At 38.7% G+C, this 15,804-nt stretch overlaps 2 protein-coding genes across 6 annotated transcripts in view; both read right to left on the minus strand.

Moving 5' to 3' along the window:
- Positions 1-15,804, minus strand: part of GPR132 (G protein-coupled receptor 132) — a 921,399-nt gene that overhangs the window by 482,558 nt on the left and 423,037 nt on the right. The gene's annotated exons all lie outside the window — the stretch shown is intronic.
- LOC122803877 (variant surface antigen E-like) lies at positions 5,312-5,926 on the minus strand. Its single transcript, XM_044073557.1, has one exon. It carries the CDS (start codon positions 5,924-5,926, stop codon positions 5,312-5,314), a length of 615 nt encoding a protein of 204 aa, XP_043929492.1.

Below are 15,804 nucleotides of genomic sequence, written 5' to 3' on the forward strand. Positions count from 1 at the left end.
CTAGACAGAGGGACCGAGCTAGTAAAGATGTGCAGCAGGTAAGGGTGATAAAGGATAATGAGGGAAACGTACTCACAAACGAGGAGAGTGTGTTGAATAGATGGAAAGAGTACTTTGAGGGGTTGATGAATGAAGAGAATGAAGAGGGAGAGAAGGTTGGATGATGTGCGGACAGTGAATCATGAAGTGCAGTGGATTAGCAAGGAGGAAGTAAGGATAGCTATGAAGAGGATGAAGAATGGAAAGGCTGTTGGTCCAGATGACATACCTGTGGAAGCATGGAGGTGTTTAGGTGAAATGCCAGTGGAGTTAACTAGATTGTTTAATGAAATCTTGGAAAGTGAGAGGATGCCTGAGGAATGGAGAAAAAGTGTTTTGGTACCGATTTTTAAGAATAAGGGTGATGTGCAGAGCTGTAGTAACTACAGAGGGATTAAACTGATCAGTCACAGCATGAAGTTATGGGAAAGAGTAGTGGAAGCTAGGTTAAGAAAGGAGGTGATGATTAGTGATCAGCAGTATGGTTTCATGCCAGAAAAGAGCACTACAGATGCGATGTTTGCTCTGAGAGTGTTGATGGAGAAGTACAGAGAAGGTCAGAAGGAGTTGCATTGTGTCTTTGTGGATTTAGAGAAAGCATATGACAGGGTGCCTAGAGAGGAGTTGTGGTATTGTATGAGGAAGTCGGGAGTGTCAGAGAAGAATGTAAGAGTGGTACAAGATATGTACAAGGGTAGTGTGACAGCAGTGAGGTCTGCGGTGGGAGTGATGGATGCGTTTAAGGTGGAGGTGGGATTACATCAAGGATCAGCTCTGAGCCCTTTCTTATTTGCAATGGTGATGGACAGGTTGACAGATGAGATCAAATAGGAGTCCCCGTGGACTATGATGTTTGCAGATGACATTGTGATCTGTAGTGAGAGTAGGGAACAGGTGGAGGAGACCCTGGAGAGGTGGAGATATGCTCTAGAGAGAAGAGGAATGAAGGTCAGCAGGACTAAGACAGAATATATGTGTGTGAATGAGAGGAAGGATAGAGGAATGGTGAGGATACAGGGAGTAGAGGTGGTGAAGGTGAACGAGTTTAAGTACTTGGGATCAACAGTTCAGAGTAATGGTGAGTGTGGAAGAGAGGTGAAGAAGAGAGTACAGGCAGGATGGAGTGGGTGGAGAAGAGTGTCAGGAGTAATTTGTGACAGACGAGTGCCAGTAAGAGTGAAAGGGAAGGTCTACAAGAGGGTAGTGAGTCCAGCTAAGTTATACGGGTTGGAGACAGTGGCATTGACAAAAAGGCAGGAGTCAGAGCTTGACATGGCAGAGTTGAAGATGTTAAGATTTGCACTGGGTGTGACGAGGATGGACAGGATTAGGAATAAGTATATTAGAGGGTCAGCCCAGTTTGGAAGGTTTGGAGACAAAGCCAGAGAGGCAAGATTATGTTGGTCGGGACATGTGCTGAGGAGGGATGCAGAGTATATTGGGAAAAAGATGTTAAGGATGAAGCTGCCAGGTAACAGGAAAAGAGGAAGGCCTAAGATAAGGTTTATGGATGTGGTGAGAGAGGATATGCAGGTGGTTGGTGTGACAGAGCAAGATGCAGAGGACAAGAGGAAATGGAAACAGTTGATCTGCTGTGGCGACCCCGAATGGGAGCAGCCGAAAGAAGAAGAAGAAGAAGATATACATAAAGACATATATATATATACACACATACACACACACACATATATATATATATATATATATATATATATATGTATTTATTTATTTATTTTACAGTTTGTTTACGGGATAGCCCATTGGGCCAAGAAGAGCCCATTTTCAATGGAGTCCCGGGGAGAAAATCACTGCAAGAACATTATACAATTTAGACAAATCATAATCATCAAGGGAAAAGGTAAAAAAAACATGTCATTAAGTATTTACAAAATATCTAAGTTCATACAGTGGCAAATCTAAAATGGAAGTGAAGGAGATTTGCATAGGTATCATACAGACGTTATAGCAGAGTATACAGGGGATAGGAAGAGATTAGGTGCTAGGAAGAAAAGAGAGAATGGTAAGAAGAAGTGGTATATGAGGAGTGACAGGGGGTGGGACGAAAGCGGGGTGAGGGTAATGGTAGCTTAGAAGGTAGTTATGTTGGGTGAGAGCAGGAGCATTCCCAGAGGGGAGATAAGATGGGAATGAAGTACGATTTTAAAGGTAGAGTGGTTATGGGTGGTGCGAATGAGAGATGGCAGGGAGTTACAAAGTCATGCGAGGGAAAAGGATAGCAGTTGTTTGCCTGCTGGACGTATAGGCTTGTGTAGTTCAATCAGATTTTGGTTATTTGATCTCAATGTATATATATATATATATATATATATATATATATATATATATATATATATATATATATATATATATACATACACACACACACACATATATATATATATATATATATACACACACACACACACACACACACACACACACACACACACACACAAGTATACAACATTTCAGAATGTAGAAGAAGAGTATATGGCCGAGACCAGATGATCGACACAGAACTGGCATCTCCGTACAGTGCAGAATGGAAAGATTTCCATCTTCCGCACTGTAGTGTGATCTCAGAGTTAGTATATTTAAGTTCCAGGGGTGTGGGGGTGGAGCCCCCCAAGGGGGGTGCAGGTTGGCTTTGCCGAAGTCATTGTGTTTTTTTTTATTTTTTTATTTTTATTACATGGTCTGAAATGTCGACCATGTGAATTAGACCTCACACACACACAAAATCCTAAATAATAACTACTGCTCAAATTATAATGTCGATGTCTCTTTTAGTGGTCTTTTTCTTGAAGGCTACCCACCAGTGCAGACAGTGGTTTCACCTGGAACAGCAATTTTTTCAGTGCTTTCAATCGTAATCCAGCCATGTTTAAATTCCTTTCTTTGCTCACATATAAAGTTACATGTATTTAATTCTCAAAGAACGCTATATGGTATACAGTGTCATAGCTTTCAAACACTTCAGTTAAATGCAATGTATCTTTTAGCAAATGGAATGAATTCATAAATATTCAAACAGTTGTACAAGAAATGCATATACATATATCTATACACATGTATAAAAAATATCAAAAACTGATCATACAGCTTGCCATTTTATTTAATCTCATTTAAGCCTGATTTTGTGTCCACTAAATTATATTCTTTTTTAACTTAATATTTGATGTTTTTGTGGTTTTGTTTGATTATGACCACTAAGTACCTTATCTTTTGCTGTAAAGATAAACATAGCCTCTGAATGCTTCTGTGTATGTTCACATAGAACATTTCGTTCTCTTTTACGTTCGATGTCACTGATGTGTAATGAAATTTTGTTTCCACATTAAAGAAATCTGTCCCACGTTAAATGATCTGCATCTACATACAACCAAATACACTATCCAGTCTTTACTAGAATTTATAAATATTCTTAGTTTATATGGCCTGAAGCTGCTTACCGGTGTAAAATACTTTGTTCTTTATACATATTCTAAATTAGAACAGTTATCACATGGATAACATTCTCTAACAGTACTGTCTCAAAAGTTTTGTTGAATTTCCACCCTTAGTTTGATATATGAAAAGAACCAACCTAATTTTTTCCCCTTTCCTTTCCTACAGGTAGTCACATATATATCACATACTACATTTTTACAAAGTATACTGTTTATTAATAAAGACCAATATCTTTGCATCTCTAAACTTGAAAGTATTATTTCCATCTAATTACAACTCCGGGCACTTTTCCTTTCTGTTGGCTTTGCTGTTTATATCTCAAGATGTTGTCTACTCGTTCATTTTGTCCTTTCTTGTGCTTGTTGTATTACACAGGGTTTATATGCTCTCAGATGGAACATTTGTTGCATTTAATTTGCTTGTTTATTAAATTTCTGGCTTTTTACACACACACCTATCTATCTACATATGTATGTGTGTGTATATATATATATATATATATATATATATATATATATATATATATATATATATGTACATATATTGCCTTGCAGTTGTATCTGAATTTTGGATTACAGAATTTCCAATTCACACTCACACTACCCAGAACTATAAATAAATAAATAAATTCTAGCACATGAAGGTACCATGTCTTTACATTGCATGAGGAAACAGGTACATTTCTGATTTATATGTAGCATGTATAGTATCAAAGACCTAGCATCTGATACAGCATGTATCACACATAAATACTAGTATCATTATGCTAATGGTACTACTTAAGCAATGTCTTAGTGTATGGAGCATGGACCTCCATAACTGTGGACTATTTTTTTTTCAAATCACCAGCCATATTCACTTCACATCAAAGAATCAATGGATTTTTTCTGGCTGCCAGTCCATGTATATCTTGTTAGATTAATCCAGCAAGACAGCCAACAAGAAAACAAAAGAGCTATATTAACCAATTTAAGTTTTATTGCGGACTATCAATAACGGCTGCCTTTTTTCTTTGTCAACACCATGTACAATGAATATTATAAAAAGTAAGTGTGCATATCTGTGTAACCTTCTGAGATACAGCCATGGCAGTGCCATCATTTAGCATGGGAGGATTTACAGCCATGGCAGTGCCATCATTTAGCATGGGAGGATTTGCAGCCATGGTAGTGCCATCATTTAGCGTGGGAGGATTTGCAGCCATGGTAGTGCCATCATTTAGCGTGGGAGGATTTACAGCCATGGTAGTGCCATCATTTAGCGTGGGAGGATTTACAGCCATGGTAGTGCCATCATTTAGCGTGGGAAGATTTACAGCCATGGTAGTGCCATCATTTAGCGTGGGAGGATTTACAGCCATGGTAGTGCCATCATTTAGTGTGGGAGGATTTACAGCCATGGTAGTGACATCATTTAGCGTGGGAGGATTTACAGCCATGGTAGTGCCATCATTTAGTGTGGGAGGATTTACAGCCATGGTAGTGCCATCATTTAGCCATGGTAGTGCCATCATTTAGCGTGGGAGGATTTACAGCCATGGTAGTGCCATCATTTAGCGTGGGAGGATTTACAGCCATGGTAGTGCCATCATTTAGCGTGGGAGGATTTACAGCCATGGTAGTGCCATCATTTAGCGTGGGAGGATTTACAGCCATGATAGTGCCATCATTTAGCGTGGGAGGATTTACAGCCATGGTAGTGCCATCATTTAGCGTGGGAGGATTTACAGCCATGGTAGTGCCATCATTTAGCGTGAGAGGATTTACAGCCATGGTAGGTGCCATCATTTAGCGTGGGAGGATTTACAGCCATGGTAGTGCCATCATTTAGCGTGGGAGGATTTACAGCCATGGTAGTTGCCATCATTTAATGTGGGAGGATTTACAGCCATGGTAGTGCCATCATTTAGCATGGGAGGATTTACGGCCATGGTAGTGCCATCATTTAGCATGGGAGGATTTACAGCCATGGTAGTGCCATCATTTAGCGTGGGAGGATTTACAGTCATGGTAGTGCCATCATTTAGCGTGGGAGGATTTACAGCCATGGTAGTGCCATCATTTAGCATGGGAGGATTTACAGCCATGGTAGTGCCATCATTTAATATGGGAGGATTTACAGCCATGGTAGTGCCATCATTTAACGTGGGAGGATTTACAGCCATGGTAGTGCCATCATTTAGCGTGGGAGGATTTACAGCCATGGTAGTGCCATCATTTAACATGGGAGGATTTACAGCCATAGTAGTGCCATAATTTAATGTGGGAGGATTTACAGCCATGGTAGTGCCATCATTTAACATGGTAGGATTTACAGCCATGGTAGTGCCATCATTTAGCGTGGGAGGATTTATAGCCATGGTAGTGCCATCATTTAACGTGGGAGGATTTTTTAGCTTCTGCTTAACTCTTTGCTCTACACAGTCTTCATATGGCATCTTTAATGAAAGCCTCCTTGGACTAAAGTATTTTTTTATACTTGAGTGTCCTGTTAATCCTAAGGATAGCAAGTGGTAGTTTAGGTGTATCGTTATGAAAAGCTGTAGCATCTAAACAAAATTACTATGGCTTTGTTCAAAAAGAATGTAGAATCAATGAGACCTCAACTGCTGTTAAATCAATTTTATGAGAAAGCGATTAATAGAGAACCAAATTACAAAAATTCAATAAATTAGACAGCCAGTTTAATGAAAGGTAAAGTCCATTATTACCATGTGGGATTCGGAGGACATCCGTTGTTGTTTCCATAACAGAATTATGAGCGCTATACATATGAAAGTTCAGTGCTTTTGTTACTATTAGACAGCCTAACAGCATATTACAAATTTCATGGCATTGTGTGAGATGAAGTATTATTAGCAAAACTGCAAAAGTAAATCTATGTGTAGAACACACACGTTTTTTGAGCTAATAAAACTTGCCTGACTTTTTAACATACACTTTTTTTTTTTTTTTATTTTAAAGACCATGATTTCTGGTAAACTGCTTAGTAACTTTAGAAAGACCATTGTGCAGAGAGCAGATCTTTTTTATTCTTTTTGTAAGTAATCCTGGCTCAGGAAATAATGTCAGTGACTTAAATGTTTCGGTACTGTGTTTCACTTTTCCTGTACAGTCTCTTGCTGTGCATTTAAACTTAAGTACCAGACAAGTAGTATGCCTTCCCACAGCTACAGTCCTTGTGATGCTTATATAGATGACCTTTTGCACAGAGACATGCAACAGATGAATATTTCTCTCTCTCTGTGTATGTGTGTGTGTATATATATATATATATATATATATATATATATATATATGTGTATATATATTAGTGGTTACTAGGCTAGCAGTACAATGGGCCATAAAGGAGCCTAGCCCAAATTACCAGTTGCCCAAAACCCTTGTCTGGTTGAGTGACCTAAAAAAAACACACATTAGGCAAAAGAAGGCTGAGGAAATCAAACTCTATGTTTACTAAAAACGACCAAAAACTAACAGGCGCAAGACAAGAAGAGCGTACACTGCAAAGCCCAACAAGGTTTAATAGCCGAGTAAAACAAGCTTACAGCAAATCAGTAACACTCCGGTAACTGCCAAGCAATAAAAAGTTAAAAACGATCTGGCTGCACAAAATCCTAGTCACAAAGTGTAAAGCGCTTCTCATTAGGAAACACTTCACCTAACTTCTTCAGACAGTAGTGCTCAGAAAGAAAAAACAATTTTAAGTACTATCATAGTGACTCATACTTGTTAATACAATTAAGCCAATTAAGCTCAGTCACATAATTTAAAGGTATAATCCTAAAATACTGAAGTCAAACAGTTTGTTGTTGTTAAGTCATTAGGTAAACTGAGTGCCTTAGTTTTATAAAAAAAAACAAAGTTCTGTTATCTTGTAATGGAACATGTAGTAAATTAAATAGTAGTTAGTTCACTTTACTTATAGCTAATGTTCAGTGACCCATGGAAATAGTAGTCTTTTCATAAAAAACTGTGTTGTGTAACGCTTCTTTTAACCTATAAAAGGTGGGTGTAACTTAGCAATTATAACATCCCTAGGGCTAATGAGCATCTATTATTTAACCATCCAACAAAAATAATGTATGTACAGCTACTATCTCTTAAGGTTCTTTAATTTTAGCACACATAGAATAAAAGTAATTTCATTCAAGCCCGGTGGAAAGCATGCATTGAGTCTAAGCTACCACAAAAGTTCCAGTTCCTGCAACATAAGTGTAGAAGCCTCTCCTCTACTATTCATCTCAATCGAGTCAATGAATGAAATCAATGGTGCATATAAAATTATATATACGCAGTTAAATGACAGGTTTATAGACAAACACATTAGTATAGAATTGTATAATTATTTGAATGTATCACCTGCTAGAGTCCCTGTGTTCTTTGTTACCCCCAAAGTGCATAAATCTATTTCTAATCCACCTATGCGCCCCTTAGTAGATGGAAGAGACTCCATTACATCAGCAATTGCTAAATATATAGATTTTTGAGTTCAAAAATATCCTTAAAAATCAAAAACAAATTTATACGGATTCGTGGTCATTTTTACAATATATGAACAACATAGAATATAATAGTAATGATATATTCGTAACAACTGATGTGTTTGATCTCTACACTGTTATTCCACAAGAAGAAGGATTAGAATGGACTAGCGAAATGTTGCATGAGAATCATATACAACAAGATAAAATCAATTTATTAATAGAGCTATTAGAAATAGTTTTGAATTACAATTTTTTTAGAATTCAATAAAGAGTATTATTTACAAACTAAAGACATTGCAATGTGGTCCCCATGTGGGGGAGCTTATGCTAATATAACTATGGCCTATTGGGAGAAGAAATATGTCTTCAATAGCAGATTTAATAGATTTATTAAGTCCTACTTTAGATTTCAAGATGACGTCAGTATTATTTGGCAAGGAACACAAGACATACTTGAAGAATTCCTGTTATATGTAGGCCGAACCACAACATTTTTAAATCCACATGGAATATTAGCAACGACTATATGAAATACATCAAAGACTACATAGAAAATAGATATATAGCCCGCATATACAGGAGAGAGACATATTCCAATAGTCTTTTGCATTATAGCAGCTCACATCCTCAACACCATAAAAAATCCGTTGTCAAAGGACAAGTAGTTAGAGCTGCACGTATGATTACTACAGAAGACCATTTTTTTGGAAGAATGTTCCAATTTAAAATCTATGTTTTCCATTAGATCATATCCCATTACTTTTTTAAGTGACATCACTGAAGAAGTTATAAACAAAAGAAAGAGAGGTGTTTTTAAACCTATCCTAGATAATAAAAATTCTAGTATGGATATTGTAAATGAGAATGTAGAAAGACATAGTGTTGCATCTCAAATAACTGAAAACAATAATCAAAATCAAAATAAGAGTAACAAATTCTCAGAAGCATTAGTAATCACATATAGTAAAGAAGCTACCATTTTAAAATGGATTTTTGAGAAAACTTGGCGTGTACTGAACCAAGATGAAGAATTGAATAATATTATAGGAGACAAGCCATTCATTGTGTACAGAAAAGGGAGAGACTTGAAAGTTATTAAAATATAAAGAGGAACATAACATCAACAAAGTACTAGGTAAGAAAAAATGTGTTTTTTGTAGATGGTGCCACAAAATAGAAGTGGGTACAGATTTCGTAGTAAGGGGTAAAACATTCCAAATACAAGGCAAATATAACTGTGAATCAAAAGCTGTGGTTTTATTTAAGCAAATGTAAACTGTGCTTAGCCTACTATATATGGAAAACTGAAAGAAAATTGTCTCAGCGTATATATGAGCATGAATACGCAATGAAGAAGTCAAACATGAATAATGTTCTAGCCAAACATGTTAACAGTCATCCAGAGCACTCATTTACTTATACTATTATAGACCAAGTTATAATAGATGATAAAACAGCATGGAATGTATTTTTAGAGCTAAAGGAACTAGAATGACAAATAAGACTGCAAGCAGATACTTGGCCAGGCATTAACGAGCGTAACTCTATAGCGCCTATATTAAAATTAAAGGTGCTTAAAAAAAAATTAAATCTGCTAATGAATTAGATGTATAATAAATGTTTATAAATCATAGATGTGCTGCTTATTTAACACATTTCTTACAGGTATTGTATTAACATGAAGGTGTACGATAATCTATATAAGAAAGCATATTTGTAAAATGCTTATTTTAGATTTTTAGATATGTATAGTCATACAGAGATTTGATATTTATTTATAACTATTTAATTGGTATTATATTTAATTTATCATTACATGTATTTTATAAATGTATTTTAAGAATATTATAAGCATAGATGAATGTTTATGATAGGCTGTAGAGGGCATAGATATGTATATAGCGGTTAGGGAACACTGTGAATACAATAAGTACTGCTTGATTTGAAATATATTAATTAAGAAAGGAAATTACATCATCATGACACTAACTGTTTTTAGTTTAAATTGAATAGATTGTGTTTGTAACTTTGTCTGATGAAGTACAACATTTGATTGTATGAAAGCGCTCACAATACGTTGGTTTGGTTTCAGTTAATAAACGGATATAGTTCAGTGGCCGTTTGTTCTTGGATTATTTGTTACATAGCCCTTAAATGCAGATCAGATTATATGATAAAGGTATACATTCAATACATTCTGAGCTGCCTTCACTAATGTATACAAGTGTTAACATTAGATAATTTCATGCTGACAAAACTGAAGCATTGCACTGCTTTGCATTGAATGCTTTCTGAAAAAAAAAAAAAAACTTTGAAGCAGTGCATCTTTACAGCATCAGACAAATGCTGCACTTCAGTTGTCAATCTGTCTGTCCATTTTCTAAACTGCTTGTCCTGGTGAGGGCCACAGTGGAAGCAAGCTGAACTGGACAGAACAGGCATCAACATCCCTAACAAAAGTCCAGAGGTCATCATCTGCAACTCCAAGCAAGCTGAAAGATATTGTTTAATGAGCATGTTGAGGGGGAACCACTACTAAATCCCGAAAACCCAAACTACTGATGCCCAAAATCCCGAGACCAATTACCTGAAACACTAAAATACCGAAACATCAAAACCGCGAAATTCAAACTACCGAAAACTACACTCAACATACACCACACACACATACACACACCTTCCCCCAGAATACAAACACACAAACCTAAACTACAGACAAACAGGGGGGGAACCCCCCCCCTGCACCCCCCATGTGGGGGGCTGCTCCCCCCCAAGCCCCCCTACTTAAACAGTCTAACTTCAAGGTTGCACTGCATACACAAACACATGAAACACCAACACACCTACATTCCCCTCGAACACACACATCACAGTCACAACACACACTTACACACTAAACCCCTAACCAACACAGTTAAACATAGATACCTACCTGACCTTCCACCATACCGTAGCACCAGAAGTGCGAATGTCAAACTCCCGATGATTGGGATTTTGAAATGCGTGCTTCTGGTCTTTCAGTAATTAGGGATTTCAGCTATATAGTCTCGAAAGTTTGAAATTCGGTATTTAAAACTTTCAATATTATGTAGTGATCCATTGAGGGTGTACTCCACAGCCTTCATCTGGTTGGTTCTGCTTGGTACAGGTCCCATGGGAAGTGCCCGCTTAACATCCACCCTCCTTCCCCTACTCAAAATGTTTTCACTCATATTTCTAGCAGCATGGTCTTAGCATTCAAGATAACTTGCACACACCGCAGTATACATGATCTAAACACTGCAAAATATATTCATTACATGATCTCAAATATGACTTTTACTTGCTGAATGTTAAATCCTTTTGTTTATTTTGAATTGTTTATTGTACTTTGCTTCCTCGCCATAATTACAGCCATGTCTGAAACTGGTCCTTAGTGGGTCAGTGCATTACCAAAATAAACAAATTCAGATAGATAGATAGACAGACAGACAGATAAATAACTCTTTGTTAGGTGCCCAAATCCCAACAACTCAACAACTGACTACTCTTCTAAACATGAAGAAGCAGTGGGTACACTCTGCCATTCTCACAGATTCCCAGGCTATACACAATGTCACAGACTGTGAGCAAATCTACTCTGCAAAATCACCTTAGGTCTCCTGTTTGTACCCATCACCACCTTCATACACTCAATACTGAAATTCTGTGACAATATGTTAGGATGGAGACTAGACAATGAAATGACAGCCTCATCTTATAACTAATTTCATCTTCAAACCACTGATTAGTTTACTGATCCCCTGAACCTTCACTTAATGAAGCAAACCTCAAAATACTTAAACTTGGGGTAGCTATCGACAGCCTCATCTTATGACAAATTTCATCTTCAAACCACTGATTAGTTTACTGATCCCCTGCACCTTCACTTAATGAAGCAAACCTCAAAATACTTGAACTTGGGGTAGCTATCCCCTCCTTACCTGCACAAAGCAATCTACTCTGGAAGGAAACCATGTCATCATATTTAGAGGTGCTCTGCTCTATCCCTGTTGTTTTACACTCTCCAGCAACCTATTCCAGTGCATGTTGGCGATCATGGTCATTTCAGGCTAAGAAGGCAAAATAAGCTGCACAGTAAAAACACACCCTTAGATACCCAAAGCAGATCTCTAAATGTAAATCTGAGCAGTACACTACCCTGGTAAAATAAATAAATAGTAGTAGTACAAAGCGATAATGGAGTATTGCACCTAACTTGAACATATTTGACTGCAAACACAGCACTTATCTGTCACATACAGAAACTATATGGAATGCAGTAGTAGGACTGCAACCTTTTATTCTCACAGTTTCCTCCACAAAACATTCCAGGTTACACAATCATGTGTCTTCTTCCAAGTCCACACACTTGTAGACAACAATGGCAAACTTACCTGACCCTGCAACAATGATGCAAGGAAGATGCGTTCATTTGCTCTTTTATGAACAAGGTAGAATCCTTATTGATCTTTACTGGTCAGTTGGAATCTCCCTTCCAGCACCACAGTTAATATTTTCCAAGAGAATATGATCCCTGTGTAACTGGACCCTCCTGTTCCCTTTATTAAAATGGGAACCACCTACCATTCCAGACTTATTGTTCCATCTCATTCCAAGCAGAATTGAAAAGGTACACTGTGTATTTTCTTTCGGCTTTTCCCGGTTAGGGGTCGCCACAGTGGAACTTTGGTCCACTAATGATTGTTATTTGATTTTTACGTGCTGAGTTATGAGCCCTGATGCACAACCTTCAACGAAGGTACGCCCATTCACGCATGTCTCCACGTAGAAGACGCTCTAGCTGAGAATCGAACCACACAGCATCTTACTGTGAGGCGACAACACTAATCAAACAAAATACAGCAAGTTCAACATTTCCTACTAGATCCACAATCTCACCCACAGCTACTTAATCACTAATCACAATTGTGGTCCCATCTGTGGAAAGTTACCCAATCCCATTGACTGCTTCTGGTACTGTCTCATCAGGACAGCCCATGTCCATTGGATTCAGGAGTTCCTCAAAGTGCTTCTTACATCTCCTACCAATGTCCCAGCATGATGTCATTGTTCTTCTACCTCAGCTAAGCACAACCACAGCAATGTCATGTCTTCCTCTCTTAAATCACCAGATGGTTTGCCAGACCCTCTTTAATATCACCAAAAGTCAGAGTCTATGGTGCCACTAAATATTCTAGCACTATGGTTCAGTTTAGTTACTATAGTAGCAGCTGCCTTCCTGGCTTTTTGTCACCGGTCATATCATGGATTTGGGTACATATTCACCATTCTCCTTGATCAAGACAGAGCTGTCTGCTTCCATCTTTTTGTTGGGTCCTGAACCCAAAGTCATTTTGCTTACATTGGACAACAGGTAACAGGGTTATAATTAATTTTCCCATATAGCCAGGATTCTCATATTGGCAAACAAATGCATGCTCTGTATAAATTTGTGTGTATTTGTGTGTGTGTGTGTATGTGTGTGTACAGAAGGAGAGAGACAGACAGAGAATTTCCCATCCATCCTTATGCAAGGGCATCAGCTAGGTCATGTCTAATAGCCATTTTTGCATAGGCAATTTACTCTCGTAAAAACCTGAGTATCTACTTGCATTCTTCAATATACATGTATAGATGTGCATTGGTAAAGCTTCATCTTTCTACACGGATTTAAAGCACAGAGTATGAAGGCTGCACCAGCTTTGTCATATATAACCAAATTCTTCCTCTTTACTAAATAAGAGTACCTGGTTCTATAGGCTCATATGGGGATGAGGTTACAGGACAGACATACCAGCAGCTTGACAGCTCATGTGTAGGCAAGCGGGCTGGCCTATTTAGATGTCTCTTTCAGCAATTATTTCGCAAGAATATCATTCCTTAATGGGCGCATATCAAGAGTGAGACCTTGGAGGTAAGGTGGCTCGAGCCTACATTATGCTATGTCAGTTTCTCCTCCCATACCTTCAAAACTGTTTGCTAATGTCACAGTGGAGGGCATTGAGTACAGTGAAGAAATCTACTTGGATTTAACTGCGTCACATACATTACTATGGGGCCATCCAAAACCTAAGGTCAGGGTGTAGATTTTGACTGCAATAACTGGATATATAGATGAATTTCACTTGAAGAGCTATTGCAGCAGGTGGATGGGAAAGGCATGATATATGCATCCTTTGACAATTGGAAGTAGGCATTCTGTCAACTGCCCACATGGCTTACTTCATGCCAGACAAAGGCAACTGACTACTTACTTCAAACTGATGGCAACAAAAACCCAATTATCTGCAAGACAAACTCAGCAGGCTTTGGGCTTCATGGCATCCTGCATCCTACTGGTTCCATATGCAAGACTGAATATGAGGAAACTTCAATGGTACCTAAAACATTTATGGAGTCAACAGTGTCACAGTCTGGAAACAATGACTCCTCTCATACCATGCCTACAACAGGAGTTTCTATGATTGGCAAAGGCATGGGACAGGCCTTCACTCTACCCACATCGGCTGCTTGTTTTATACCCCTGATGACCTGACATCATGGAAAAGGAGACCGCAACCGACGCAGGACCCAAGACTTTGGAATTCAGGCCGACTGAGGGCAACCTGCCAGCAGATTATCCAAATGTAATGACTGCAACAGTGAAATACGAAGAAAGTACAGTTTTGTACCTACCATAAATGTAAATGTTCGAGTGGTTATGCTGCTGCAGTCATCACACTTGGGTTATCCTGCCGTCAGGCAGTCCCCCGCAGTCGGCCTGAATTCCAAAGCCTTGGTCTGGCGTCGGTTGTCATTGCTTCTTCCCTGACGTCAGTGTGGCAGGGGTATAAAAGAGGCAGCCGACGCCATTTTCTTCAGTTTTTCTTGCCCCAGATGTCAGGTGCCCCAAATGTCAGGTGCCCCAAACTAAGAAGGCAAAATAAGAAGCTTGCAAAACATACCTTAGTGCAAAACAATGGTACTACTTGTAAGCAAATACACCATATAGACATGCATCCCAAAGGTTGAAGTACATGGAGGTATAAGAAAAGCCTTGTTAAGTAGAGGGGATGGAGGGAGGGTAACCTGGACTGCAGCAGCATAACCACTCGAACATCTACATTTATGGTAGGTACAAAACTGTACTATGTTCATCGTGCTATGCTGCTGCAGTCATCACACTTGGGTAGAGTCCCAAAGCTATGGTTGGGTGGTAGGAGCTAAACTGGGTTAGGTGCAGCTAAGATGCCCTGCAGAACTGCAGTGGCAAATCCAGCTCTGGTTTTTGAGTATAGAGGAAGGTGGTAATGCTTGGTGAAGGTGTGTACTGAACTCCAGGTAGCTGCCTCCAGAATGTCCTTTGTTGGAACTCCTCGGAGGAAGGCTGCTGAGGTTGCTGTAGCCCTGGTAGAGTGAGACCTAATACTAGCAGGCACTGCTTTCCCGTGGTGTGAGTAGCAAAAGCGGATGCAAAGCGCTATCCATTTGGAGATGGTCTGTTTTGAAATAGACTTTCCTTCTGAGCCTGGTGCATAGGATACAAGGAGTTGGTCAGATTTTCTGAAGGTCTTTGTCTTGTCCAAATAGTAACGTAACTGTCTGTGAATGTCCAAAGAGTGAAGGAGTCTTTCTCCTTTACTCTGTGGGTTTGGATAAAAGGTGGGCAAGTGTATGGTCTGACTGAGAGCCACACTGGATACTACCTTTGTCATGAAGGAAGGGTTGGTGCGTAAAGATACTCTGTCCTGATGGAAAATGATGAAAGGTTCCACTGCCATAAGCGCCTGCAGTTCTGAGACTCTGCATGCTGAGGTGATAGCTAGCAG

The sequence above is a fragment of the Protopterus annectens genome, chromosome 6.part0 (assembly GCF_019279795.1).
Source record: "Protopterus annectens isolate FY-2018-M chromosome 6.part0, PAN1.0, whole genome shotgun sequence".
Lineage (NCBI taxonomy): Eukaryota > Metazoa > Chordata > Ceratodontiformes > Protopteridae > Protopterus > Protopterus annectens.

Excerpts from the sequence above, each read along its gene's own strand:
- LOC122803877 (XM_044073557.1), bottom strand. The coding sequence starts at position 5,926 with ATGCCATATGAAGACTGTGTAGAGCAAAGAGTTAAGCAGAAGCTAAAA.